At 36.9% G+C, this 26665-nt stretch overlaps 1 protein-coding gene and 1 pseudogene across 4 annotated transcripts; one reads left to right on the forward strand and one right to left on the reverse strand.

Moving 5' to 3' along the window:
• Window positions 1-2181: 2181 nt before the first annotated feature.
• Window positions 2182-6824, forward strand: LOC18429930 (putative 12-oxophytodienoate reductase 11). Of its 3 annotated transcripts, none has more exons than XM_020664677.2 (5): window positions 2182-2341; window positions 3529-3669; window positions 3857-3987; window positions 4683-4859; window positions 6072-6824. In XM_020664677.2, the coding sequence occupies exons 1-5, from the start codon at window positions 2247-2249 to the stop codon at window positions 6650-6652; spliced, it is 1125 nt and encodes a 374-aa protein (XP_020520336.1). In that variant the 5' UTR covers window positions 2182-2246; the 3' UTR covers window positions 6653-6824. The 3 variants fall into 3 exon arrangements, with proteins under 3 accessions (XP_020520336.1, XP_088726976.1, XP_088726975.1); XM_088870850.1 differs by having other exon boundaries at window positions 6148-6824; XM_088870849.1 differs by lacking the exon at window positions 2182-2341 and adding an exon at window positions 3415-3458 and having other exon boundaries at window positions 3886-3987.
• A 6119-nt stretch (window positions 6825-12943) lies between these two features.
• Window positions 12944-18187, reverse strand: LOC18429927 (uncharacterized; annotated as a pseudogene). The gene is made up of 3 exons (XR_016058544.1): window positions 17360-18187; window positions 16603-17117; window positions 12944-13238 (listed from the first exon to the last, which is right to left on the reverse strand). The product of XR_016058544.1 is annotated as an uncharacterized LOC18429927 (transcript).
• Window positions 18188-26665: the final 8478 nt, after the last annotated feature.

A 26665-nucleotide genomic window follows, 5' to 3' on the forward strand; every position in this document is an offset into this window, starting at 1 on the left:
TCTCTGTCTGCACGGCTGCACGGTAGTACCCACTACAGAGCGACATTTCTCTTTCTTCTTTTCTCTCTCCTCTCGTCTCTTTCTCTCTCTTCTTTCTTCTCTCTATGTCCGCAAGGCAGTACCCACTGCTGAGCTAGACATTTCTCTCTCTCTCTCTCTCTCTCTCTCTCTCTCTCTCTCTCTTTCTTGCATTTTCTCTCTGCATGTCCACCTACTTTATGTAGTGCTCCCTCATGTCCACTCTCCCCTTCACTCATACTGTGCACCCTCACGCCCACTTGCCATGTCCGCACTAAGTTTTAGCCCTTGGAGATGGCCATATGACCCGTCCACATAGGTGAACGGGATACTTGACCTACCCAATGGCAAATGGGCCTCCTGAGTTAAAACAGGCAGGCCTGGCGGTGAGTTCAATGAATCACATGGTTCAAAGCAGGGTTTAAAAAAACACCGAGTTGAGCCGGACTCACCGGGTTCAACTCGGGAATCACCACAGAACGAGCCGGTTCTACACATAAAATGGGAACCGCCCGTGTTTAGAGAGAACCGGGCGGTTTTAAACAGTAAACCATCGATGACATCATCAACCAGCGGCTCTGACGTCACCACTCCAACACGAACACGTGTGACAAAATCACGTGCCACACACTACGTGTGAAGTTGCCCCAATGTTTCCACGCGTATACCTTATTTCATAGTACATAGGTATTTATATAGCAATGTTGCATGCCCATCATTCGATATGAGATAATTTCCAAACATCATAAAATGAAAAAAAGAATGTAAATATATTCTATTAATCAGCAATTAATAATCACATCCGGCGAGACGGCGTGATGATTATGACCTCTGATTTTGGCTTTGATGTCCCAATGTTGAATCACCTTGGGCGTTGTATATATGTTGTATAGTAGTTTTTGTTGTATATAGTGGTATAAATATTTTTGTAAATAATATAAAAGGCATAAAAAAATGAAAAATAAAATTTAATTTTTTGTATAGCAGTTAATTTTTGTTGTATATAGTGGTATAATTATTTTTGTAAACAATATGAAAGGCATAAAAAAATAAAAAATAAAAAGTTTATTCTATTTGAAATCTCCCTCTTTCTACTAACAATCTCTTTCACTAAATTTATTATAGAAACCTAAAAAATTAAATTTTTGAAAAATTGAAGTGTTATTTTCATAATTTGTACGCATTTTATTAATTTTTACATTGATAATCAAATCTTTTATTTTATTTATTAATTTTAACATTATAAATCATGTAATGTACTATTTTTCTTACAGTTGTCAATAATACATTTTAAATTAGATAATATTATAAAATATTTTTAATTTGTTATTATTTGTCTAATAAAATAATTATAAAATGTAAACTAATAATTATAATTTCAATATATAATATTATAATTAGTTAAGTTGTAATAATTTTGGATTATAGTTAGTTTGACTGTAATAATTTTGAATTATAGTTTAGCGCATTAGGGTTTTTCGCCAAAACGAGATTTTAATAGCCATTCTTTCAATGATTTAGTCTACTTTTTATTATAGTCCATGTATAATTATATATTTTATCTATGATAATTCTATGATTTTTCTTTTATGTGATGCAAATTTAATACTTAAGTTTATACAGGGAAAGAGCATCTCAATATTCACAAATTGATGAAAAAAATGAAAGTTAATAATGTAGTACTCTCATTTCTTATTGGATTCCTAAAAAACAACATTTATAATGAATTTTAATAATTTTTTCGGATTTTTTTGAAGCATTAATCCGAACGATTCAGCTGATTCCCGATCCGGATTGGCTTTTTAAACAATTGGTTCAAAGATATCTATGCCAAATGACTCATATGCCCATGCTTCTAAGTATTATACCCATTATACCCCTAGAATTTGAAATCGAGAAAAATGGGGTTATAGAATGATTTGGGGGCATTATGCACAAAAATAGCCCCATATTTCTCACAAAGGACACAATCTTCTTCATAAATAACAATGTAATTGGAGTTGAACTTTTTTATTTTCACTTATTGAGTATTATAATGGCTGGATGTAAAGAGAAAAGGGGTAACTTGGTTATATACGAAAAAGATAGGGGTTTTGGACCAAATCTTTCCCATAAAAGACAAATCTTCCGGTGTCAACTTTATTCTTGTCTGATTCTCTTTGCCCTATGGTTGGCTAAGCTCTCCATATATATTCATGCTTGGTGAATGAAACTTTGGGTCATAAAAGATGGCAATTTGTGAGAAGGGAGAAGAAGAAGTTAAGATGGATACATTGCCTCTCTTAACACCTTACAAAATGGGCAATTTTTTCCTCTCTCATAGGTATATATGCATGCTTTAGCATCAACCCCTCTCTCACGGACACAGTAAATAAGCAGGTTCCCTATCTCTCTCCCTCTGTGCAACCCAGGGAGGTTTTGATCAGACCTAGAGCATCTGTTGTTGACATCGGATGGTTGAGGAAGTTATCTATGTACAACCTCCCGTTATTTTTCCCTTGTAATTTTCTGAAACAATTTGCGATTGTCTAGTATTCTTTAGAGCAATAGTCCCTAAATTGCTTTTTTACTAATTACTAAGAACTGTTATTTTTAGATAAAATATCTCCATATCCCCTATGTTTATGTTTCATTTCTTGATAAATCCAAACTTTCAAAAAATATCTTTTAACCCTTGACCACTTTAAACCTGTTTTTTAACTTAAACAAATGTGAGAAAAACATGTTATTTCTAAACCCAATTATTTTTCTTCCTTCATTTATATACCCCAAACTTCTCTCTTTCTCTCTCTCCTTCTCTCTCCTCCAAGTGACCTCTCGCATCCATGAAGCCCTTTTCTCTCTAGAAGTTTGGGAAGATAGCTTTTATAAAAGACACATCTTTTTAGATTTGTTTGGACTATAAAACCAAGTTTAAATTAACTCAAGGGTTAGAAGAAATAAAATCTACAATTTTAATACCCCAAGATATCATTTAAAACCTTGGGTCTATTGTGAAATAAAACTTAAAAATAGAGGGTATGGAGATATTTTCCCTTTTTTTCAAGCGTGATTTTTTCTTCATGAAATCCTTTCTATGTGCCACCATACATCTATGCTTCTCGTTTTTCAAGACAACCACCATCTGATTTTAATTAGATGGTTGGAATTAAGCTAACAATGTCACAGATTGTGCTCATGAGTTTCATCACCATCCGATCAATGAGTTGGATGGAGATCGAGACTAGTGAGTGGAATCCACCATCCTAGTCATGTCCTATTTTTAGGTTCCACACGGTCTTTATCGCCATTCCAAACCATTGATTAGGTAGTGGTGATCGTCACAAACACATGATTAGAGGTCCCTTTTGGTTATAAAAATTGCAGTATGTCCTTCAAGTTTACTAATGTCTTAGTAAAATGTGCGTGTGTTAGGGAGTGAGAGAGAGAGATGTACATTTGTAAGTTTCATGCTAGAGGTGTGAATTTAAAACTTGCTTTTCCTTTCCTCTTAACAACTTTTCTTTGCAGAGTGGTATTGGCACCAGTAACCAGAGAGAGATCCTATGGCAATGTCCCACAGCCTCATGCAATCTTATATTATTCCCAAAGAACCTCTAAAGGAGGATTCCTCATCACTGAAGCCACTGGAGTCTCCGACACAGCTCAAGGGTATACAAAGGATTTAGTCAATTTTATTTTAAATTTTTTTATGTTAATGAATTAGGATCTTGGTATACATAAATTTTAGACAGATTTTATTGTTATTTTTATTTCAATTAAATAGGATTTCTTTCTAGTAGTGTTCATCAAATTCTTGATATTTTTTCAATCTTATAGTGTGGGTTTTTCTACTAAGGTACGCACATACACCTGGTATTTGGACAGAGGAGCAGGTTGAGGCTTGGAAACCCATTGTGGATGCTGTTCATGACAAGGGTGGTGTCTTCTTTTGCCAAATTTGGCATGTAGGGAGAGTTTCTCATTACGGTAGTCTCAATCTTTGTCATTTTCATTTAAGCAAGGGGACGATTGATCTTCATCATCCATTACCGAGTACAGGTGGTGGAGATGAAAGGATGTTAACCGGACCATACAGTGTGTATTTTTTGAGTGAAACCATACAGTGCGTATGGTAATCATTTCTTGCAAGGTGGGCACCTTGATACAGCATCTAATGGCATGATCATAATTGTCCTACTGATGTATCATATAAAGAAGGCTGGGTCAGTTTGTGTTTTATTTGTTGGAAAATTGTTTCACGCGGGCTGGACCGCGTGACTACATATGCGGTCCAGAAAGTGTAAATCGTCCATCTTAAAGATGGATGCAAGTAGGTGTTCCATCTATAACGGTCCAAATATTTTTTTATTATTTTTAATATTCATGATCTCCATGTTAGAGATTAGATGTCCTTAAAAATTAAGTCTTAAAATACATCTCAAAAATAGATTTATTAAGAGGCCTGCATTTCTATATATGCAGGCTTGGCTGCCTAAAAACCGGGTCCTTTTTTTTTTTTTTTTTTGAGACAATTACTCCTCTAACATGCATGAATATGTTCAATCGACATCCATGGGTCCCCCACCCATTGCAAGATTTGGAACCTAAAACATGCACATAAAACCCTCTTAAATTTACGTTGAAATCTCGTCTTTGTTAAGTCCTTAAATTTTTCTCTTCAGATTATCAGCCTAATGGGCAAGCTCCAATCTCTTCTAGCAACAAGGCATTAACCCCACAGCTAAAATCAAACGAATTGGATGTGGCTGAGTTCTCGCCTCCCCGACCATTGGCCACTGACGAAATCCCTATCATTGTAAATGATTTCAGGCTTGCAGCAAGAAACGCCATAGAGGCAGGTAAACTTTTGAAAACTTAGTAGTAAGTTAATTTGGCCATTGTTAATCAACAGGAAATTTGATCTATGATCATTAAGGAATTTTAGTATTTTTATGATAGGAGGAGAATTTGCTCTTATCTAATTAAACGATACCTCAGTTATATACAACATCACCAAAGTCAATTTGGACTTCTAGTCCATATCCAAGGAAAGCCAAACATGTTTTTGTGTTTAGACTCCATGCAAGGAACCAGGGACAAGACTAGGGTAGTTTGGTTGACTTACAGGAAAACACAAGGTATTTCACATTCAAATACTCTTAGGCTCCATTTCGACATGCTAATGTCATATCAAAGAAATAGACTGCTTATTTTAGGAAATAGAGGGAAGACATGTTTGTTTTTTCTTTGTCGCACAGGCGTTTTAGCCACTTTTTCCAGATAAATGCAGTTACAAAGAAACAGCTCCCCATGAATATTGGTAGACCAAGCTGGGATTATCACTTGTAAATGTGAGGAAGGAAAAGTTGGTACGAATGCGTATCAGCCTATTTGAATGTCAGCATTTACGAAAAAACATTAGGGGATACTTTTGTTTTTTGATGAAGTTAACATTAAGGGATACTTTACAATGAAAATTTAACTTAGGGCATTCACACCAAGGATAACAACTTGGAAGGCTTCTAATCTTAACAAAAGGCTTTTTGGTGTGACAAATTTTACCCATAATACAAGGCCAAACGTTTGAATCTTAAGTAACTCCAGCACAAATTCAAATAGCTGTGTTTTACATAATTTGCCAAAGGCAATTCACAATAACCTATATTGATGATTATTTGCTCAGTTAGGCAGACCAAAAGTGATCCATTAGGGTTAATGTTAGCACAATAAATGCGTAACAGCCTATTTGAATAAACACCTCAACCCTTACATGCACAATCCATTAGCATGCAAATGTTAAGAGCATAAACATTTCCATAGTTGGAAATTGGAATACTTCATGCAAGCAGGTATGTGTGCATGCCTTCTATCAGAAAATTATTTGAAAAAGTTAGATGGAACTTCTTTGTGTCAGATCAACTACCTGAAGAGACTCTTATATGCTCATTCTTCAATTTGTCCATGCCTTCCACCTAAAGCAAACATCTTAAATGGCTTTATGAACTTCATCTTTTACTTGAAAATTGCTATCTAACTAAATGTTTCATATGCTCTTTTTGAATTTGGAAAAGGCTTCGATGGAGTTGAGCTCCATGGGGCCCACGGCTACCTTCTTGATCAATTCATGAAATATAGTGTAAATGATAGGACCGAACACTATGGCGGAACATTAGAGAACCGTTGCCGCTTTCCATTAGAGGTAGTGGATGCAGTAACAAAAGAGATTGGACCCGATAAAGTTGGGAATAAGGCTATCACCTTTGGAGCTCATGCAGAAGCCGAAGACTGTGATCCTGAGGCCCTTGGCCTCTACATGGCTGAAGCTTTGAATAAATACAGCATTCTCTATGCCCACTATGTAGAGCCAAGAATCGTGAAATCTGAGGGTCAAGCTGAGACCAACCATAGCCTTCTACCAATGAGGACAGCTTTTAAGGGGAACTTTATTTCAACAGGGGGGCACACTAAAGAAACTGGGAACAAGGCCATTGTGGAGGGATCTGCTGATCTCATTGCTTATGGGCGCCAATTCATGGCTAATCCGGACCTACCTAAGAGATTCGAACTGAATGCTCCATTGAATAAATATAACAGAGGGACTTTCTATACCCCTGATCCGGTCATTAGCTACACTGACTACCCCTTTCTGTAATCACCTTCTCTAGTACATTTTGAGAAGGTCTTTTTTCCATATCACTACCAAGAAGATGAAAGAGGTCTTGAAACTTGACCAGAGAATTATTTTCTTTTCCATCTTTTCCTTGAACGGGATGTAGATTAAATTGGTTGCAATCTAGTAGTCACCTCTGACTAAGTTGGTCTTACCAAATCTTCGGGGGTTCAGTGGCAAATGATGCACAAAAGTTCTGTTTGTATGAAATCAACTCTGGATTTTGATGTCGTGTCAAAACAAAGTACTTGGTAGGTTGTTTGGTATGTGCTTCACAGTTCACATTTTATACTTGCACAATCAAATCAAGTATAAATTGTGAAACCACCTAATTGCAAAATTAGTCTCATAGCGATTAGGGGGTTTGATGCAGTGAATCAGGCAAAGTTGGATTTCGTGCTACTCTCTTAGCTTTTTTTTTTTTTTTTGGGTTGGGGGGGGGGGGGGGGGTGGTTTGAGGAGGGTTTGATGCAGTTAATCAAGCAAAGTGGCTCTTGGGGAGTTAGCTGCAGTGAATCAGGCAAAATGGCTTTTGCTCAAATTTAGGCTTTAAACGAACAAGAACCATGACAAAGATCAATTTCATAGCTCACTGACAAACTTTTGTGCATATATAGAGGGAAAACGGAAGCAGCAACAACGAAACAACAAAATAAACATACAAAAGTACAAACTACTTTTCCAGGAAATACATAGTAAATCTATGAAGAAGATCACCAGAACATATGTACTCTTGGTCCTAACACTTTCCCTTGATTTGGGAATGTCAAGTTAATCAGTAATATTGTTATCAGAAAAGGCAGTGACATTTTGTCTCTAATGAACATAAAAATTTAATGTCACCTCGTCCATGGTGAAGGAAGATAGAAGAAAACTTCAACATGTAAAATGAAAATCAGTTGCAATATTTGTCATGTTCTCGAAACAATCAGGAGCAATCTCATAGCACAAGTACTATTTAAGTGATTTATCCACTTGAACAAGCACAGGGAAAGATGCTTGTAAGTTGATAGTTGAACTTTCTTTAAGAATAAAATTACTAGGCTTCCATCTAGTTATGCAAGAAATACAATCAGCAAATAAGACATATATACAGGCAGGGTCAGATAATGGAAGATTCTCCCTTGTGAACAAGCCTTATTATTGGCATCTCTAAGTACCTGGTAAAGAGATTGTCATTAGGTCATTGATGTCAAAAATCTCATCTATAAGGTATGTGCTCCTCCAAGCGCATGCAGCTTCTCTCGATGTCAACCTGACAACATTGAGCCGCTCATTCTCCACAATAAAAAATCCCTTAGAAACTGAGAGAAAACAAGGTATGTCAAGTGAGCTACGGGTTTCACTTTAGTAAAGTCACAGATCGCCTCCAGGACATGGTAGACCCCATGAAAATCTACCACTGAAAAGCCCAACTACAACAAATGGGTTGCCTTCTCGATGGATCTTCCATTGAAGTTGAACTCTAGGGACTCCTCTATTAGCTTGGCTTGTTAAATTGAGCAAGACTCAGATCTTGAGATTTGAGAATGCCACCAGTCTCTATGCTCACATCAAGTCATCATCCCATTTCCCAACTGCATGGAAATCCTTGAGGACTAGAGCCCATGACTAGTTTACTTGTTTAGCAAACAGATAAATTGGACTTGACCACTTCAAGTCTTTGATATAATTGGAATGCTTTCATCACCCAGAAAAACTTAGAAAAGAGAACAAACAAAGCAACAATGAAAATATTTGCTAAGATTTGTAAATAAATTTGGCTATACACAATGAAAGTTTGCCACTTCCCAAGTGACTTTTTAGCATGAACAACATGGAGATTCGCAATTCAAATGTTCAAAGAATATCATATGTAGATTCATTCTTTTACCCTATTTTTCATTGAAACAGCAAATATCCGACTCCCTTAAGAAAATGAACCCCTCCCAACACTTCCTTTCTCACTTTTCAATGCTGATACCCTAATTTTTTCCAGGGTTTGAGTATTTATTTATCAAATAATTAATTCTATTTTGGAATGGTCCTTAACATCTCCAAGTAAGGTGGTATTTTCTTATTATCCCAATTTAAACAAGTGTCTTGTAACCCTTTTTATATGTAAATGAGCATTCTCCCATCAGCCTAAACATAGGTCAGAAATTAAGTTCTACAATTTAAACCGATTATTCAATGACCCTTTTTATATACAATGATCATTCTCCCATCAGCCTAAACATAAGTCAGAAATCTAAGTTCTACAATTTGAACCCATTATTCAAGTAACAAGATACTCCTTAGGATGGGAGGTGAGCTATACAGAACAAAGAAGGAAAGAAGAAAAAACAGATACACAGAACTATGTAAACATAAAACCAAAATAGGGAAGGGGTCCTGGTATTGGTTGGGGAGGGGTCTTGAAACAAGTAAGGGAAAAGGAGGAAGAAAGTTTATAGTTTGCTTCTGGAACCTCGAATGATGGCCAATCAAAATCCGCCCCCGTCAAAAGAGAGGTCCTAGCTGCCCCAAAGTCCATCCAAAAATTCCAAATAAAAATTATAAATCAAAGATTTACATTAGGGGTGGATTGCAAACCATTAAAAGGAATCCTAGAAAACAATGCTAAAGATTTGGCATCAACCCAGATCTTTGGCGATGGCAGACCAATTTTTCCATCTACGACTCCAAAATTGAGACTATTACTAGGCAAGTTGAATTCCCTTCAAGATTTCCTGACTTGAGAATATCTCACAAGATCAACCAAAGATGCAGAGACTGTACGAGGAAAAATAGCATTGCAATGATGGACAGGGATCGACTCAACACTCCCCCATGATGGGAAGCCAATGAGTTTGAAGACATACTTGCAACTGTTCCTAAATAAAATTGGTAGACGAACGTCTGGGACACTGCCAAACACCTTCTTGGTCTGGACAATTATATGGCCGAGTAGGGATACGTAACTTCTGAGCCACTCACTCCACTAATGCTCCACCTTCTCCCATTTCTTCCTTCATGTAATGATGAAGGGCTGTCCTCTCATGCCTATACAAGGGGGGGAGAGCTCTCATTCTTCTTCATTCAACAATTGAGTGTTAAGTGTGAGATGTATATGAGTGAGATATGTAAGAGAACTTGATTCTCGAGTACTTTAATAAATGTGTATAGTGAGTATGAGATATGTATCAAGAGTGTCTAGGAAATCAACCGTAACTACTAAGTCGGAGTTCTCTTGTATGCTTGTAAGTGTGTGTTGCTGCCTGTTTGCAGGATGGATTGAGTAAAGGGAAAAGGTGTTTCCACACCCTGGTATGTAAATCAATTTCTATGTGTTTAAAGTAAATTTTTCTTGTGCCTCTCCCTATTTTGGATTTAATATAGGGTATAGATGTGCCATTGAGCAAATTGGTTCCCTAACATTTCGTATTCTTCTTCCCCTAGTTCTTACCCTTAAAATTTCTGCCCTTTTTATGTTTCAACGTGTTAAAGAAATCCCCATTCTACTTCTCCTAAACACATACCTTCTACTTCCACAAGCCTTAGAATACCTCTCAAAGCTTTTTCGATTTCTCTTAAGTTGCTTGGAAACCGGTAAGTCTTGTAACTCATGAGAAGAGAGGATAGGGTTAGGGTCAAATGGCAGGTAAGACCAAAAATTGGAAAAAATATAATTTCAAGAAAAGGACTTTAGAAAATCTTGCAGGTCAAGACTCGCAAGACATTGGTTTAATCACTGATGTTATGTGCTTCGCCTTCTATTGGATCTTAGGACATTAGCAACTGAGACATGCAGTAAAAAAATTTGTAGTCTAAAATAGAAATATTTAGGGTTTATGGTTTACCCTAAACCCATAAGGTGAAGATCCAGTGAAAGGCAAATTCTTTACTGCTTGTCTTAGTTTAAGATTCAATAGCAGGCAAAGCACAGAGCATGATTAGTCTTGCAAATGAGTACAATATCAACTCCATTTATTATAGAGCTTGGAAATTTTACCCATTTCCTTGACCTGCAAGATTTTCTAAAGTCATTTACTTAAAATTATATTTCTGAAATTTCTTGTCATAGCTGCCATCCAACCTTAATCTCATTCTCTTTTTTTGGGACTTACTGGTTTCCAAGAAACTTGGAGAGAAACTTGAAAAACTTTGAGATGGTAAGGACTCTAGAAGTAGAAGGTATGAGAGAAAACTAGAATGAAGATTTCTTTAAGGAGTTGAAACATAAACAAAAAGTTTCTAGATTAGAAATTTAAGGGTAAGAACTAGGGAATGAAGAATAAGAAGAAGTATTAGGAAAACAACTTGCTCAATGGCACATCTGTAGCCTATATTAAATTTGAACTAAGGGGAGGCACAATAAACTTTTCCTTTTATTCAATCTATCCTTTAAACATGAAGCAGCTCACGCTTGCAATCACACATAAGAACTCCACTTTAGTACTTAAGGCTTGGGTTCCTAGATATTCTTAATACATATCTCATATTTACCACACGCTCTTTTATGTAAGCACCCGAGAATCAAGTGTTCTTATACATCTTACTCAAACATCTCACACTTATAAACATTTGTTGAACTAAGAAAAATGAGGGCTCTCTCCCCCTTATATAAGCATGACGGGAGAGCCTCTCATCACTACATGAAGGAAGAAATGGGAGAAGGTGGAGCATTAGTGGAGTCAAAAAGGAGAAAGTATAGGGACAATGGGGCATTAAGAAGGAAGTGGGTTTTTATGGATGGTTCCACGTATAAGTGGGCGAATAGTGAGCGCACTTCTTAAGTGGGACCTTAGTGATGCAACAAATGATGTCATTTTGCACTATGTGGACTCTACATGGGCCCTACAACAGGACCCATTTTTCAGTTGTGGACCCTGGGAGCTCATAATTATTTTTTTGGGGCAATGGGCCCTAGTGTGGCCCGTCGGAGGGTTTTTAGGGAGTATGGTATTCGCCTTGTCTATCCTCCTGTTCTTCATGTTCTTCCTTTTTGATAGCTGCTTCTGAGGTCCTGGGCAGATTCTGTTTTGGCATGGCTGAGTCTGGTGGTTCAAACCTTATCTCTATTGATTCCATGGAGCTACTTCCTACCTTGATTGGTTTCTTCAGTGGTAATTTCTCCATTCCATCTCTTCTTTCCACTGATTTATTATGCCTTCTCTGTCTTTCTTCTTCTAGGTCGTCACGAACAGTGTTAGGTTGACCTTTCTGGTGCTGGCTGTTGTGTTATTTGTGAAGGATTTAGCATTGGGAATGCTTCTCCATTGGCCCCAGGCTTATAGTAGATTTTACCCTCCGGTCTTTCACCAGAGACTTGGGCCACTTGAGCCACTTGGCTCTCCGGTTTCCAATTATCCTTCGGCAATTTTGTAATCGGTAGTCCCTTTGGAAGATCCATGCTTGAATCTTTCTCCTGATGAGGACATGGTCAGTGACATCTTCCCTTTTTAGGCCAGTCATCTATGTAAGCCATATGTCGGAAACAACTGCTCATGTTAATCCAAAACGTGGCCATCGTTCTTCTTCAAACCTTTGGGGAATGTGGGAAGGAAGTAGCCTTTTGACTTACTTTAGAAGGCCTTGAGGGATGTAGGAATTCTTAGACTTGGTTCTTTTCTCAATTGATAGAAGAACGGATCACGTGTATTGGAGTGTTAGACGGCAAACAGGATCCAAGGAGGATAAACCAAGACTGGTTTCTTTTGGAGTTATTCATGGAGAATACATCGAAGAATGCTTGTTTGTAACTCCTGTATGAGACAGGAAAGTGAGACTGCACAATTGAGAAAGGAAAGTGCCTTTCTTTAACATCAAATGAATTTTGAGCTTATCCACATAAGGATCAAAAGTCTGCACCAAGATGTATGGGTTACAAACTTTCAGTTGATCAACATAGCCACTAACTGCCCCACATGGATAATGAAAAATAAAATAACAAAATAAGAAATAATTCAACTACTCTGTAAGAACAGACAACTTGAAAATTTCAACTCCAATCCAATAAGGCCTGTCATTGGTAACAAATCAAAATTCATCTTTCTAGAAACAAATGAAGTGCCCTTCTCATTCATATCCTTTTCTTAGAGCAGGAACCTTTCTTTTATCAAAACAAACTCATAAGAGCACAATAGTTTCAAAAAACTTATAAGAGCACAAATGACGAACAAAAGAAATGCTACTACCAAAAATCTATTGTGAATTTGGTCATGGGAATCTCTGCAATTGGCCCTATTTTTATCTAGAACTTACCATGGTTATTTTGGTAAAATCTAAATTTTTTAAATGGTTGCAATTATGTAAAGAAAATATAAAATTATTTACATTAACCTGTACGCAATCAATGTACACCAATCATACAAGGTTGAATGTTCTCTTGTGCCATGTATGCAAAAAAGAATTACAAGTTTTACTTGCTCAATAATCTTGATAAATAATTATAGCATCTTGAAGAACCAAGTTCCGTATTACTTGGTATAAGAACATCAAAATCACTTACAGACCATTGAGCAGTCTCACTCTTACGGCTCACATAAATTTCAGTACCCACGTTAAGTGATGTCCACAACCTCCTCGCAGTTTCCGTTCCAGGATCCTGCAGTGTCCATTTGTTAGCAACTAGATAAACACTTGGCAATATATGTTGATGTGCACACTCTCACATACAAAGACCAGAGAGAGAGAGACGCAAAACTAAAGGAAATGAATACAATATGACCCTTTAACTTTTGGTATAAGGAAGTCACAATCGTTATCTGACTGTTATATGTGAAATCAGGTAGTTGGGGGTATGTCCATGATTGGACACAAAGTTCATAATAAAATTTCTCAAACTATGTGCAACACTTTAAGTTGTCAGATTCCACATCTTATGGATAATGGTGATTATGACCTCCTAGTATCAAAAGTGAGTGGTTTGATAGTATACAATCTCAAAATTAAAATAGATAAAATTGCAAAAAATTGAGAACTATTGACATTTACTTTTTCAATCACCCTATAGGGTCCCACACGCCTTGTAATGTATTACATGAAAGTCAAAAAGATTGATCTACCCTTGGATCAGTAAGCCAATGGTTCATTATTTTCCTAAAAAACTAAAAATCCCTTAGAATTACATATTTTCTCCATAGTAAGTGATGCAAATCGCATCCAGGATGTTCAAGAATAGGGCTAATTCGATTTTTTTTTTTATAGGAGTTGTGGTTGGACTTGTTTATTTACTTTTATTATTATTGGGTTAAATTTGAGGCATTTGTTGATTTGGGATAGATTTGTATCATTCTTGGGAGGGGAGTTATGAGATTTGTTGACGTAAAGGAAAGGCATTATTGGGATGGAAGCTAACGGGATTTGTTAACTTAGAGGGAAAAACATTCTTGTGGGAGTTAGCAGGATTTGTTGACCTAGAGAGAAAAACAATCTTGGGCTGGGAGTTACTGGGATTTGTTGACTTAGCGAGGAAAACATTATTGGGATGGGAGTTAGTGAGATTTGTTGACTTAAAAGGGAAAACATTCTTGGGATGGGAGTCAGTGGGATTTGTGGACTTAGAGAGGAAAATATTATTGGGATAGGAGTTAGTGGGATTAGTTGACTTAAGGGATGACTAATGGGTTTATGGGGCACAAGAGTCAAAAATAGAGAGTGTTCATGGAGTATATATTGAAGAGATAGGCTTATGCTACGGGGGGGGGATTGGATATTTTTTTGTAGAGTGCTATGAATAACGAAAGAGAGCTTCTTCTTCACCATGGCTTGATTTACAGCCACTTTATTTCCTCCATTATTATCAAATTCTTGCTTGTTTAAGATCGAAAGAAGGTTGGATTTAATTTTCTAGGCTCCTTTTGCATCAGTAAGCATAAGCATTGCAGTAAAACTAGGTGCTTTATAAGGTTCCAGCTGCATCAGAAAGAAAAATGAAGTGTTGTAGTTGGATTAACCACATATGCTTATATCGAAATGGCAAGATAAAATTCCACCTAAGAGAAATGCCAGAAATTCTACCATAATAAAATGCTTGTCATGGCTTCATAAGAAAGATGTCACCATTGCTTTATGGTGAAACTCAGTCATTGCCTCTAGCAAATGATGAATGAAACCCTTGTCCACAAATCTATAGTAATAAAGACAAAAGGGTAGATTTACATCCAAAAGATATTAAGCATGTAAGAGACTTCACTACTAACAGGCAGCTAGTGCAGGGGACCTGTGAAGAAAGGATAAAATCTAGGAATGGTAGAAACGATAGTCGACATCTAATCTATAACTCATGATAATTTCATAGAACAAATGCAGATCACATCTCATAAGAATCTTAACCAAAAATACTTTACCAGAGCCACCAGTTATAAGGTTAATACATCCATGAAATTTCTGCAACAGCCAAAAGAATTTCACTGAAAGTAATATGCTTCATTCATGTGCGTGCCCCTTTAAAAATAAGCAATGATAGTCCTAAAACATTATGAAAGCACCCATATATCCAAGAATGGTGTTAGGGGTAGCAGGTGCCATGGTCTCCATCATCTGAAAGTATTCTAACCAACCAGCCTCTCCAAATCTGTTTGGAATGCATGAGATATTTAGCCATTTAAAAGTGGTCGCTCTTACACTTGAAATTGAATCCATGAGCTTTAGCCAATCTGCTGAGACAAAATGAGACTAACTCGCAAGGGCCTGACACCCACAGGGTTCAAACCCATGTGCTGAATTTTACACTATAGCCAGTTAAACAAATGTGGCCTACCAATGAAAGCCGATAAATGAGATATTCTGTTCGAGAGACAGCCACTGATCCCAGGGGCCTTAATTGAGGCTGTAAGCCATAATCTCTAACAAGGCATTTACATAAGGCCAATTAAATAGAAAAGAGAAAGGCGAAGACCTGGAAAATGATGGCCGCCAAAAAAATTTATTTTAGTGGCAAAGACATTTAGAACCAAAGTGTTTTGGCAGATGGGCAAGAATAAAAAAATCATGTGGACCATTAGAGAAAGATAAGCTAGAAATAAGAACATAAAATTAAACTCATCCAACGAAATACTTTTGCCATGAACTGCTAAATCACTTTGTCTTTTGCTAAGCAACTGTTAACTCATTTATGGGAGCAAATATATCACAAGAAACAATTTGTTCCTATGCCACTAGGTATAGGGATTTCATATATGCCACCCCTCTTTCAACCATCTGATCTGAATCGACGGTTGAGATGGCCTTAATCATGATGTCACGCCTAAACACTCTTTTTTTTTTTTTTTTCTGCAAATCATATTGACACCAAATTTGGGGCTCCCATCCTCTCATAGAGTTGCACCTACAAAAATATTAGCAAAAATATTTTCAAAAAATAAAATGACCAAAATACCCCAAAAAGTTTCAGGGGTAGGTTGGTCTCTTTTTTTTTGAAAATAGTTTTGTAGGTGCAACTTTATGAGAGGATGGGAGCCCCAAATTTAATGTCATGTTGGTTTATAAAAAAAAATTAAAAATAAAATACTCTGAGACGTTAGATCTAGACAAACGTTGAGAGCTCAGTTGCCATTATGGCTAAAGTTATCCCAGCATCCACTTAGATCGGATGACTGGAAGAGTGTGGCATATATAAATTCCTAAGCCTAGTGCCATATAGAAAGGTTTCCCATTATTCGATCCCTGCGCAAAAGTCTAAGTACAAGATAAGCTAATGCACCATGGAAAACTATAGCCATTGGGGCCTTTTTAGGCCAATGAAATGATGGAGAGAGAGAGAGAGACCCACCAAATCAGGACATGACCCAAATGGTTGGTCCCACTCTTCCCATATCAACCATCATTCCATTGGATCCATATGGAATATTGTTTTCCATAGCCCATTAGACTATAGTATACTTTCCCTGCAAAAAAAGAGGTTTTCAAGTACAGATTTTCCTAAAAAAGAAAATTTTCCTAAAAAAAAAAAAATCACTTTTAACTACCTGATAGAATTATAATCGACTGGAAAGGCCCTCAACATCAAGCTCCCATGTTCTAGGGTCCCCAACCCATCCATCTCCCTTTTTCACTGGATAGCCATGAACAGCCCATTCAGAATGAGGCAAAATCTGAACCAATTCCTGTGCTTGAGGATTACTATATGGGTCACAAATATCATATGGTTTTTCAAGGTACTTTGCATTTCCTGGAGCACGATAGAGATGGTATGCAGAATAGGGAAACATGTGAGTATTGTTTCTATAAATCTTCTTTCCAGTGGAGGTTAGGTGATAAGGTGGGCAACTAGCAATGTTATCACGGCGACACCAACTGGTTGTATCTGGGTTTATAATCATCTCACTGTATCTAGTTACATCTGTAAGAACATCACCATCACAAGGTTCACCATTGTTTTTCCAGCAGCTACCAATATCCAAGATAAAACTGACTGTTTTGAACCACCCCCATGCTCAATGTTTAGTGTGAATCGAACTTTAAAATTGGGTGACTCAGGCACCTGCAAAACTTGAAAGTTAAGTTCACATATCTCAAGAGTACTTCTATCCATGTCAATGCAATTTGCAGGAAATGGAGGCCTAACTCTTCTTTTTAGATGTAGATTATTTGTAGCCTATTATAGTTAATAATTATTTAAACAGAACAAATTCTTTTACTTCAGTAATAAAAAGAAAAATACCTACAGCCCTTTGCACCAGAAATATACACACAACAAAAAAAAGAAACTATGCAGAAAACTACCCTTCTCATGATACCACGACCTTCATAATGATAACCACCATTGAATCCTTTTGATGCATCAGCACAAAGATATAGCATTAACCAAGGATACTTATTTGAAGTCCTCAATCTATGAGTAAAGACCCCACTTCCAGTGCTCATATTCTTCTCCCATGTCACCGAAAAATATGAGTTGTTCCCAAACCCATCTCTTGGATCAGATTCTATATCATAAGTACCATAGAAACGTCCCACTAAATGTTCCAATAGAGACCCAGGTAGAGTATCAACCGTTGACCAATTATGATATATGAGAGGGTGATTCATACAACCTTCACCAATGCATGGGAATTTTCTATATGTGATTATTGGGCTAACCTTTTCCCCATTTTCTCGACAAAGTGCACTTTTAGTATCAAAGTTCCCATTTTTTAGCATGAGCATCCAAAATTGCCATGGGCTTCCCCAATCGTTTGCTTCATAAAGGGAACCAAGATATAATTCCTTCTCTACAGCATACAAATCAGTGTCATTGTAAGGTATAAACGAAGGGTTTGGAAATACATCACCCGCCCGAAGTTTGTTGTCTTCATCAGTCACCAATTAAACCACATTGCATTCACCTGCATTACCATGTTGAAGACTACCGATCAGATCTGATTCTAAAAAGTTTAAATAACCAAGATAATGCCTAGCACCGAATAAAAGAAAATAAAAACAATGAAATGTCATTCTATGATCTTAACAATTTTTGCTAGGAGAAGAAAGTAATCCTGGATGGAAGAAAAAAAGACTAATAATTGAATTAAGCAAATTAGAAGCAAAAGAAAGAAAAGGGAAAGAATAAAATGATACATAATAAAGGAACAATAGATGCAGGGGTCATATGGAACTGTTTAAGATTATCACATCTCATATCTTGATAAATCTTACAGGAAAATGTCCAGAACTGTATGTTAATGTATTTGAAGGCACAATAGTTGTACTTAAAAACATGTCCTTTCTTCTTCTTCCTTTTTTTTTCTTGGTATTATTAAACTGAATAGAAGATCAAAGTGTCAGTTGTGGTGTGGACTCCTTAAAGATGGAAATTTCCGATCAGAAACAAGGATATGAGAGCTACTTAAACGTTCTTTCTTTTATGGTCCCATTCTTCATATCTATTTGTGATTATGATAAAAACTTGAAAACTACTAAAAACTACCTTTTGTTTGGTTGGTTACCTGCATTTCAGATCTTGGAATCAAGGGTAGAATTTCAAAAATCTCAATTTAGGGGGAATTTTTTTTAAAATAACAATAAATCTGCAGCATTGTGATTCAAGGCAGAATTATCATATCTTTAATACGTATGATTTGTAGTCCTTATTGAAAAACAAAAGGAACTAAAAAAAAATGAACCCAAAAAAAGTATAAAAAATGCTCATTAAATCTCTCTAAAGTGATTATCACATAAGAGATGAGATGGGCCAATAGCTCAATCAATAAAATAAAATAAATTCAACAATTGGGCTTGCCCCTTTTCTTTCATCAAAAAGCAATTTTTCTCTCTCCTTATACATTATTAGACTTCCTCTCTCATCAAGAACGAATCTTTCTCTCTCAATACCAACTAGTCACAACTAAGATAAATGGGGCGAAATTCAATCATGAAAAATGCATGGAAATTCAACAACTCATCTGAAATTCAAAATTTTACTGAGAAATCATAGAATTTTCCCACCAAAATTGGATGATGACAGTCTAAATCTGCACAATCAGCTAATCTTGGGCTACCCATTTTGGCATTCTCTTGCCCCACTTCATTGCAGAAGTTCCATGACTCCAATGCCTTCTCATTCTAGAATCACCCAGAGCTGAGACATAATCAGTTGGTTCCATGATTAATGCAGTAGAAACAGGGAACAGAACCATGAAAACCAGTAAGTGATGACGAACACAGAGATCCATCTCTCTTCTCTCAGAATCTCAGATATCTAACAGGAATGGGGCTCTTGGGCAGGTATGAAAATCTCTCTCTCTCTCTCAGCATGAGTGGCTTTAAACTCGGTTGAATTTCGCTTAGACGCAAAGCATACTAGGTTTGACAAAAAGCGAAAATAAGACGAATGCTCTCTCTCTCTGCTTTTTCTTCAAGGCTAACGATCTTAGGCATCACACTTCAGCCTGATATCTCTCTGCGTCACACCCGAACTCCAACAATGGCGCCAAAAACAACGGTCTCTCTCTCGATAACGCGCCAAAAACACCGTCTCTCTCCCCTCTTTCTACAAACACTTCGGCAAAAAAGAGTTCCACTGCCGAGGGAGTATACTATCCATCTACTCCCTCGGCGAAACTTAAATTACATATATCCGATAATTTTATATAGCGTCGGGGATCTAAACAATCAAAGCGGTTACTTCAAAATTTTCATTAGAAGAGGTTGTTTTAATACTTAAATACTCAAGTTGATCATCTCGAAATCAAGATGCATTGACATGAGAAAACAATGGATTTAAAGTTTTGAAAATAGTGCATCTTGTAACGCATTTTTTTATCGTCAATTTTCAAGATTTTCAAGTTATAGTAGAAATGCTCAATCTACACTATTTTTTAAGCTTTAAATTTTATAATTGAAGGTGAATATATATTTTAAAGCTATCTCAAAGATTTTTAATATTAAAACTATATTTCTCGACACTATTTGAAAGTCGGCTTTACTTTGATTGTTTAGAGCCTCGGCTCTATACAAATTGCACCATCTTTTGTATCCCAAATTCTGGGTATGTGATCTTTATGGCCGGACATCCAACCTCAAAAAATAATAATAATAATAATAATAATTTTCAATCTCTGTATACCAAAACGAAAAACTGGCATCTTAAAATTGCATGGAAACCATGAGAGAATGATCTAGAAAAAACAAAAACAAAAATTAATTTTTAATCTCTATATACCCAAAAAAAGAAAAATTAATTTTCAATCTCTATATACTTAAAAAAACTGGCATCTTAAAATTGCCCGTGCTCCTATGACCACCTCCACCTCCACCTCCACCTCCACCTCCACCTTCTTGGAGGCGAGACCTTTAAACATGCCCTCAGGTCTCGACGAATGACTTTAAAAAAAACACGCCAAATAAACAGTCACGGTGGCATGACCTTATACACGCCTCCACAAAAAAAGAGGGAAACGGACATGACGAAAACCCAAAAGAGTGTTATGGGTAAATATGTCAAGAAGAGAGAAGAGAAAAGAAATGACTGACATGGTGTGCACTACCAAAAGCCACCATGGGCAAAATATATCAAAAAGAAAAAGGAAAAAAAAAAAAGAGGAGCATAGTTAAAACTTGCAAGGGCACTATGGGCAAGATTGTCAAAATAAAAGGGGTATGGTGAAAACCATTGGGGGCACTCACACTCGAATGATAAGAGTGTTGATCGTGCCCTACGGGTCATTACAAGTAAAAATGTCACGTCACGTCCCTGTAGCAAGATATTAAACTGTGTGATGTACAGTCCAGTCGCACGACTATAAACTGCTTTATGTTCTTACATGTCTCCATGGGGTTACCACATGATACCCTCTTACACATCCCCTACCACATCCTTTTTCACAAGCCCCCGGTGAAAGGACTCCACCCCTCCGAGGTGTCCTCCCTAATCCAAGTGTACCTCGGTTTTGACTATGAGGCTTCGAAGCAAAGCGTGCACTTCAAAGCATGCGCCCGCCTTTACAAAGCCGTATCACAAAGAGTTGTACTACAGTTCTAGTTCTAAGTGTTCGAAGCAGAGCATGCAACCACCTCGTCGACAAAGAGGTGGACCACAGTTCTAACTGTGAAATTTCAAAGCATGCGACCACCTCTACAATGCCATATCCCAAAGAAGTGTACCACAGTTTCGCCTGTGAGGCTTCAAAGCAAAACATACAAGGCATGCATCTACCTTTACAATGCCATATCCTAAAGAAGTGTACCACATTTTTCAATTGGGAGGCTTCAAAACAAAGAATGAAAGGCATGCTACCACCTCTATAATGCCATATCCCAAAGAGGTGTATCACAGTTTTGACTATGAGGATTCAAAGCAAAGCATGCAAGGCATGTAACCACCTTTACAATGCCATATCCCAAAGAGGTGTACCACAATTTCGATGTGAGGCTTCAAAGCAAAGCAAGCAAGGCATGCGACCACCTCTACAATGCCATATCCCAAAGAGGTGTACCACACTTGCGACTGTGAGGCTTCAAAGCAAAGCATGCAAGGCATGCGACTACCGCTATAATGCCATACCCCAAAGAGGTGTACCACACTTTCGACTGTGAGGCTTCAAAGCAAAGCATGCAAGGCATCCGACTACCGCTATAATGCCATATCCCAAAGAGGTATACCATAGTTTCAATTGTGAGGCTTTAAAGCAAAGCATGCGATCGCTTCTACAATGCCGTATCCCAAAGAGGTGATCGCAACCTCAACCATGTGATTTTATACCCCTACATCTGATAGGGCACCTCCACCACCCGTGCAAGTTGTCGAGCGCAACCCTTCTGCCTCTATGCCCACACCTTTTGCATGCACCTCCCCGCATGCCTTCCCTACCTGCCGTTCACGTGCGCATCGGCAAAGTTCAACCCTCAGCACCTAGCCATCCTCATTGGAGTCATATTCATGCCCTAATCTTTTATCCCAGGGAGTCGTACCCACTTCCTAATCCCCAGTGAGTTCACTTCCGCCTACCATCCCTTACTAAACTACTTTCACAACCTGAACCCACTATCCATAAATGGTCTCAGCCATTTCATCCCCAGTGAATTAGACCACCATCCACAGGCCCATTCCCCATAGAGCCTCATCGACTTTACACCTCCCAGTGAGTCCACCCCTCATTGGCAACCCACATACATGACGACTCATACACAGTCCTGCTTGGCGCCATGGTCTAGTTGTATTGCCCTAAATTGTAGTACATATCCTGTCCGCATGACGATAAACTGCTTCGTGCCACGGTCCAGCATGACGATAAACTGCTTCGTGCCACGGTCCAGTTGCATGACCCTAAACTGTAGCACACATCATGACCGCATAACATTAAACTGCTTTGCACAATGGTCCAGTTGCATGACCCTAAACTGTAGCACACGTCTTGGCCGCATGACGTTAAACTACTTTACACAACGGTCCAATTGTATGACCCTAAATTGTAGCACACGTCCTGGCCGCATGACATTAAACTGCTTTGCTCAGGTCCCGGTGGCATGACCTTAAACACACCTCCACACACGTGTGCCCCTCCACTGCACGCATGCCCTTTACAGGTCATTCCATGCATGCTTCCCCTAGTCGGCCCATCCGCACGCCCATACCACCTTCACGTCCTTCCCAGTGAGCCCATCTCCAATACCCTTCAACATTCTCCAGTGAGTCGGGCCTATGCTCATGACCCGGTGAGACATTCCATCATCCATACTCACCGTGAGCTAGTGGGTCACGGTTATCCACCTTCCATACAAGCATTACCCATCATACATAGACGGTCGACCAAGAAGAAACACAGAACAAGAAGATGAATATTACGCAAAAGTGAGAGAGAAGCAAACACAAAATCTTTCATAAAGAACTGCAGAGTGAGAGAGAGAGCATGCATAGGCACAGAGAAACAAGATGGACATAAAATCTTAGAGAAAATGAAGAACATGGTAGACATAAACCCTAATCCAAGATTTCCAGTTATGAATTAAGTTTGGGGATTGAGCTTTAATCTGGTTTTTTTTTTTTTTTTTTTAAGCTTTTGTTTTAGGGATTTACTAATCCAAGATTTCCAGTCATGAATTTGGTTTGGGGATTGAGCTCTAATCTGTTTTTTTTTTTTTTTAAGCTTTTGTTTTATGGATTTAAGATGTTGTACAAATTGTGATAATCCGGGTCTTTGAGCCCTAATTTGGAAGGATTTTTTGGTGGAATTTTGCCAAGTCAAAATTTGGCGATTTTTTATTCAATGGTTTTTATGGTATTTTATTCTATTTTGATTTAATGGATTTGTGCATAAACCTTAAGATAATAAACTCTAACAATATACTTGAGGATAGAAATGTATTTTTTAGGGAACTTTTTTTTTTTTTTTGGAAATAATATACTTTTTAGAAAGCATGGAAATAACAATTACATAAAATAAAAAAAAATTTTCTTCTTTTAGAAGAAAAAAATATAGATAAAAAAGGCAAAGTTTTTTTTGAACCGATTTTTTCATAAGGATCAATAAGGTGTGTTTTAAACGTTTATGTGAAAAAACGATTGTTTTTGTCGGTCTTTTCAAAATATCGCAGTTTTAAACGTTTTTGAGAAAAAACTCCATATTTTTTTAAAAGTCACGTTTTAAACGCGGACTTACAAGCAGTTGTGAATAGAAAGGTATAGGAAACTACTAATCATAAGTGAGATTTGTTAAGAACATGATGGATACGCACATTACAACTACTTCTCACCTGTTCTTTCTTTTGTGGAGGTCCCTCTTTGATTGGGTTTGTTCGGCTCCAAAGGTGGGTTATTAATAGCATCATGCATCTCCCTCGGTGACTGAACAAATCACATAAGACACGTCTTTTATGGACGCGTTCCATTCACAGTCAGCAAGTCGGGAATAGTAATATATCGGTTCACTATAAAATAAAAAATAAATAGTTTTTATTTTAAAAAATCAGATGAAAAAATCTGATAAAAAATACAGATAGGCAAAAAAACTCTATACAAAGATATCGCAAATATATCGGACTAGGTTAAAAAAATCGAAGTGAAAAAAACGGATAGGTTATCACTGCTAACTATGCATGATACTAACTATCATAACTATGCACCATACTAACCATTTAGTCCTGTTGAATTCCAAATTAAAAATTCGTGCCATATTACTCATTTAGACATGTAATTCAAAGCTCTGCACCTTACTAACTATTATCACATTGATGAATTCCAAATTTCTTTGAGGTACTTACCCATTTTATTTATGATACGTGTCATACTTACCCAAAAAGCTAAAGCATCATTTTCTATACGTGCCTAAAAAGCAATCGTTTTTAATAGAAGAAATGGAGGAAGGAGAGGGAAGAGAGTTGTTGCGTGGAAGAATTAGAGAGAAATGAACGCAGAGAAAAAGAGAACCGGGGGAGGAGGTGACTATGGATCTCTCAGAGAGTACCACTGAAGAGCAGCCACCTGCAGAGGCTTTTCAGATGGTGTTGTCTTTTGAAGCAGAACCTATTTGTTTTTTCCTAATATATTTTGCCTTAATGTAATATTCTTTGAGCTATGATTAAGTTTGGGGATTTTTTAGCTATGTTGAATTTCGGGATTTTTGATAGTTAATGTTGAATATGTGCTTTGAAAGTTTTCTCTATCACACGGCTCTCTTTTTTGCCTTAATCTATTTTCCCTAAATTTTTTTTAGGATGTTAAATTTGGGGAATTTTTATAAGGAAAAAGTTTATATAGGGATGCCATAATGTAGAACTACGGATGCACCTAAACAATCTATCGGAAAAGGTAATTTTAATGTTGAAAAACCCTTTGATTGATCATCTCGACATCGAGATGTATGACCATGAAAAATAAAAAGATTTTAAGTCTCAGAAATAATGCATTTTACAACATATTATCTACACCGTCCGTTTTCAAGATTTTCATATATTTATAGGTCTACTTGACTTTAATCATTTTTGAAATTTAAAATTTTATAATTAGACATAATAATAGATTTTGAGATAATCCCAAGAACATTTTACATCAAAATTATATATCATGATGAAATTTGAAGGTGCACCTTACCTCTACAGCTATGGATGCATCTGTATGCTAACTGCACACTTTTTATAATATCTCAGTCTATGTTTTTTCCAGAAGTATGTTCTAATTTCTTTGAGATGGTTCTCTATTAGTGGTTATCTTTCTCTCTCAGTATTGGAGCTTGATAACGAGCATTATAAACCGTGATTGATAATTAGTAAATAAATTTTCTAATCTATTTTCCTTTAATTTCTCTCTATGAGTTATTCTCTTTCTCTCTCTCTCTCTGTATTGGAGCTTTATATCGAGCTTTATAAGTAAGGATTAATACCTAGTAAATAAATCATAAATAAAATCAGATATTAAATGAGATTTAATTCAAAAAATAAAAATAAACTAGTGTTCACTACAATATAAAGCTCCAATACAATAAAACCTATAAATCTCTGTGAGCATTCAATGATTTTCTACAATTGATCAGCCGCCATATGCAAGTAGCCCGTTTTAGGATTTAAAAAAACAAAAAGGAAAGAAACAAAAAGCAGAAAAAAGGTTAATGAACTTTTTTTGAAGGTATAAAAAATGAACTTTTATAAAACTTGAAACAGGTAAATGAACTTTTCAAAAAAAATAAATAAATTCAGATGTTATTAATAGTCAAGTTTTTTTTGGAACGATTTATTGTAAATATAAAAAAATCACGTTTTAAACTTCTTAATGAAAAAAACGTGATTTTTTTTACGTTGTTTTGAATAATATGCTGATTAAAACGGTTTTGTAAAAAACTCCGATGTTTTAAAAAAATCGTGTATAATACGGTGATTTACTAACTATGGTTCCACTACGGGGGGATTTAGCTACCTCTCTTGATGAGTATCTCCTGCCTTGTCTTGACCGACCTAAGGGTGGTAACAGCCAGGCCAAAAGGGAAAAGGTGGGGTTGGGGTTGGGGTCGTGATAGTAGCATCCTTATACTCTAGTCACCATCTCATTAACATTTTAAAAAAACTAACTTTAAAAAAACTAACTCCTGAACCATTTGAAAAAGCGATATAAGTGTATGTTTTCCACTGAATTACCCAAAAATAAAAAAATATGAACAAGGCCGAAATAAGATGAAGAAAAAACAAAAAAAAAAACAAGAAAAGATGGATAAGGCTGACATTGGCCCTCGGGCCACAGTTTGCAACCTAGGCCGTAGCTTTTTAGGGCTGGGCCGCTCGGGGCATTGCCAGGCCCAGATCAACCTTCGGTGAGAGTGAGGAAAGTGCGGCATGGACCACAGATGTTTGTGCCTATGCGGCTAGTGGTGAAGTACCTTGAGGCATCAAAACAATGTCGTGGAGATGGATGACAAAGTTGCTGGAACTTTAGGTTGGAGCCTTGGAAAATTGATCCATGACATTGTACATCCCAGTAAAAAAATAAAAAAAAGAAAGGGAAAATTACAAATAACCCCCAAGACTAGACTATGTGTGTTACCCCTAACCAAAAAAATTTCTCATTTTTTTCTTCAAGATACATTTTTCTAGCAAATACCCCCTAAAGTAAAAAATGGTACATTT

The sequence above is a fragment of the Amborella trichopoda genome, chromosome 6, assembly GCF_054954075.1.
Source record: "Amborella trichopoda isolate Santa Cruz 75 chromosome 6, AtrichopodaSantaCruz75HAP2 v2.0, whole genome shotgun sequence".
NCBI lineage: Eukaryota > Viridiplantae > Streptophyta > Magnoliopsida > Amborellales > Amborellaceae > Amborella > Amborella trichopoda.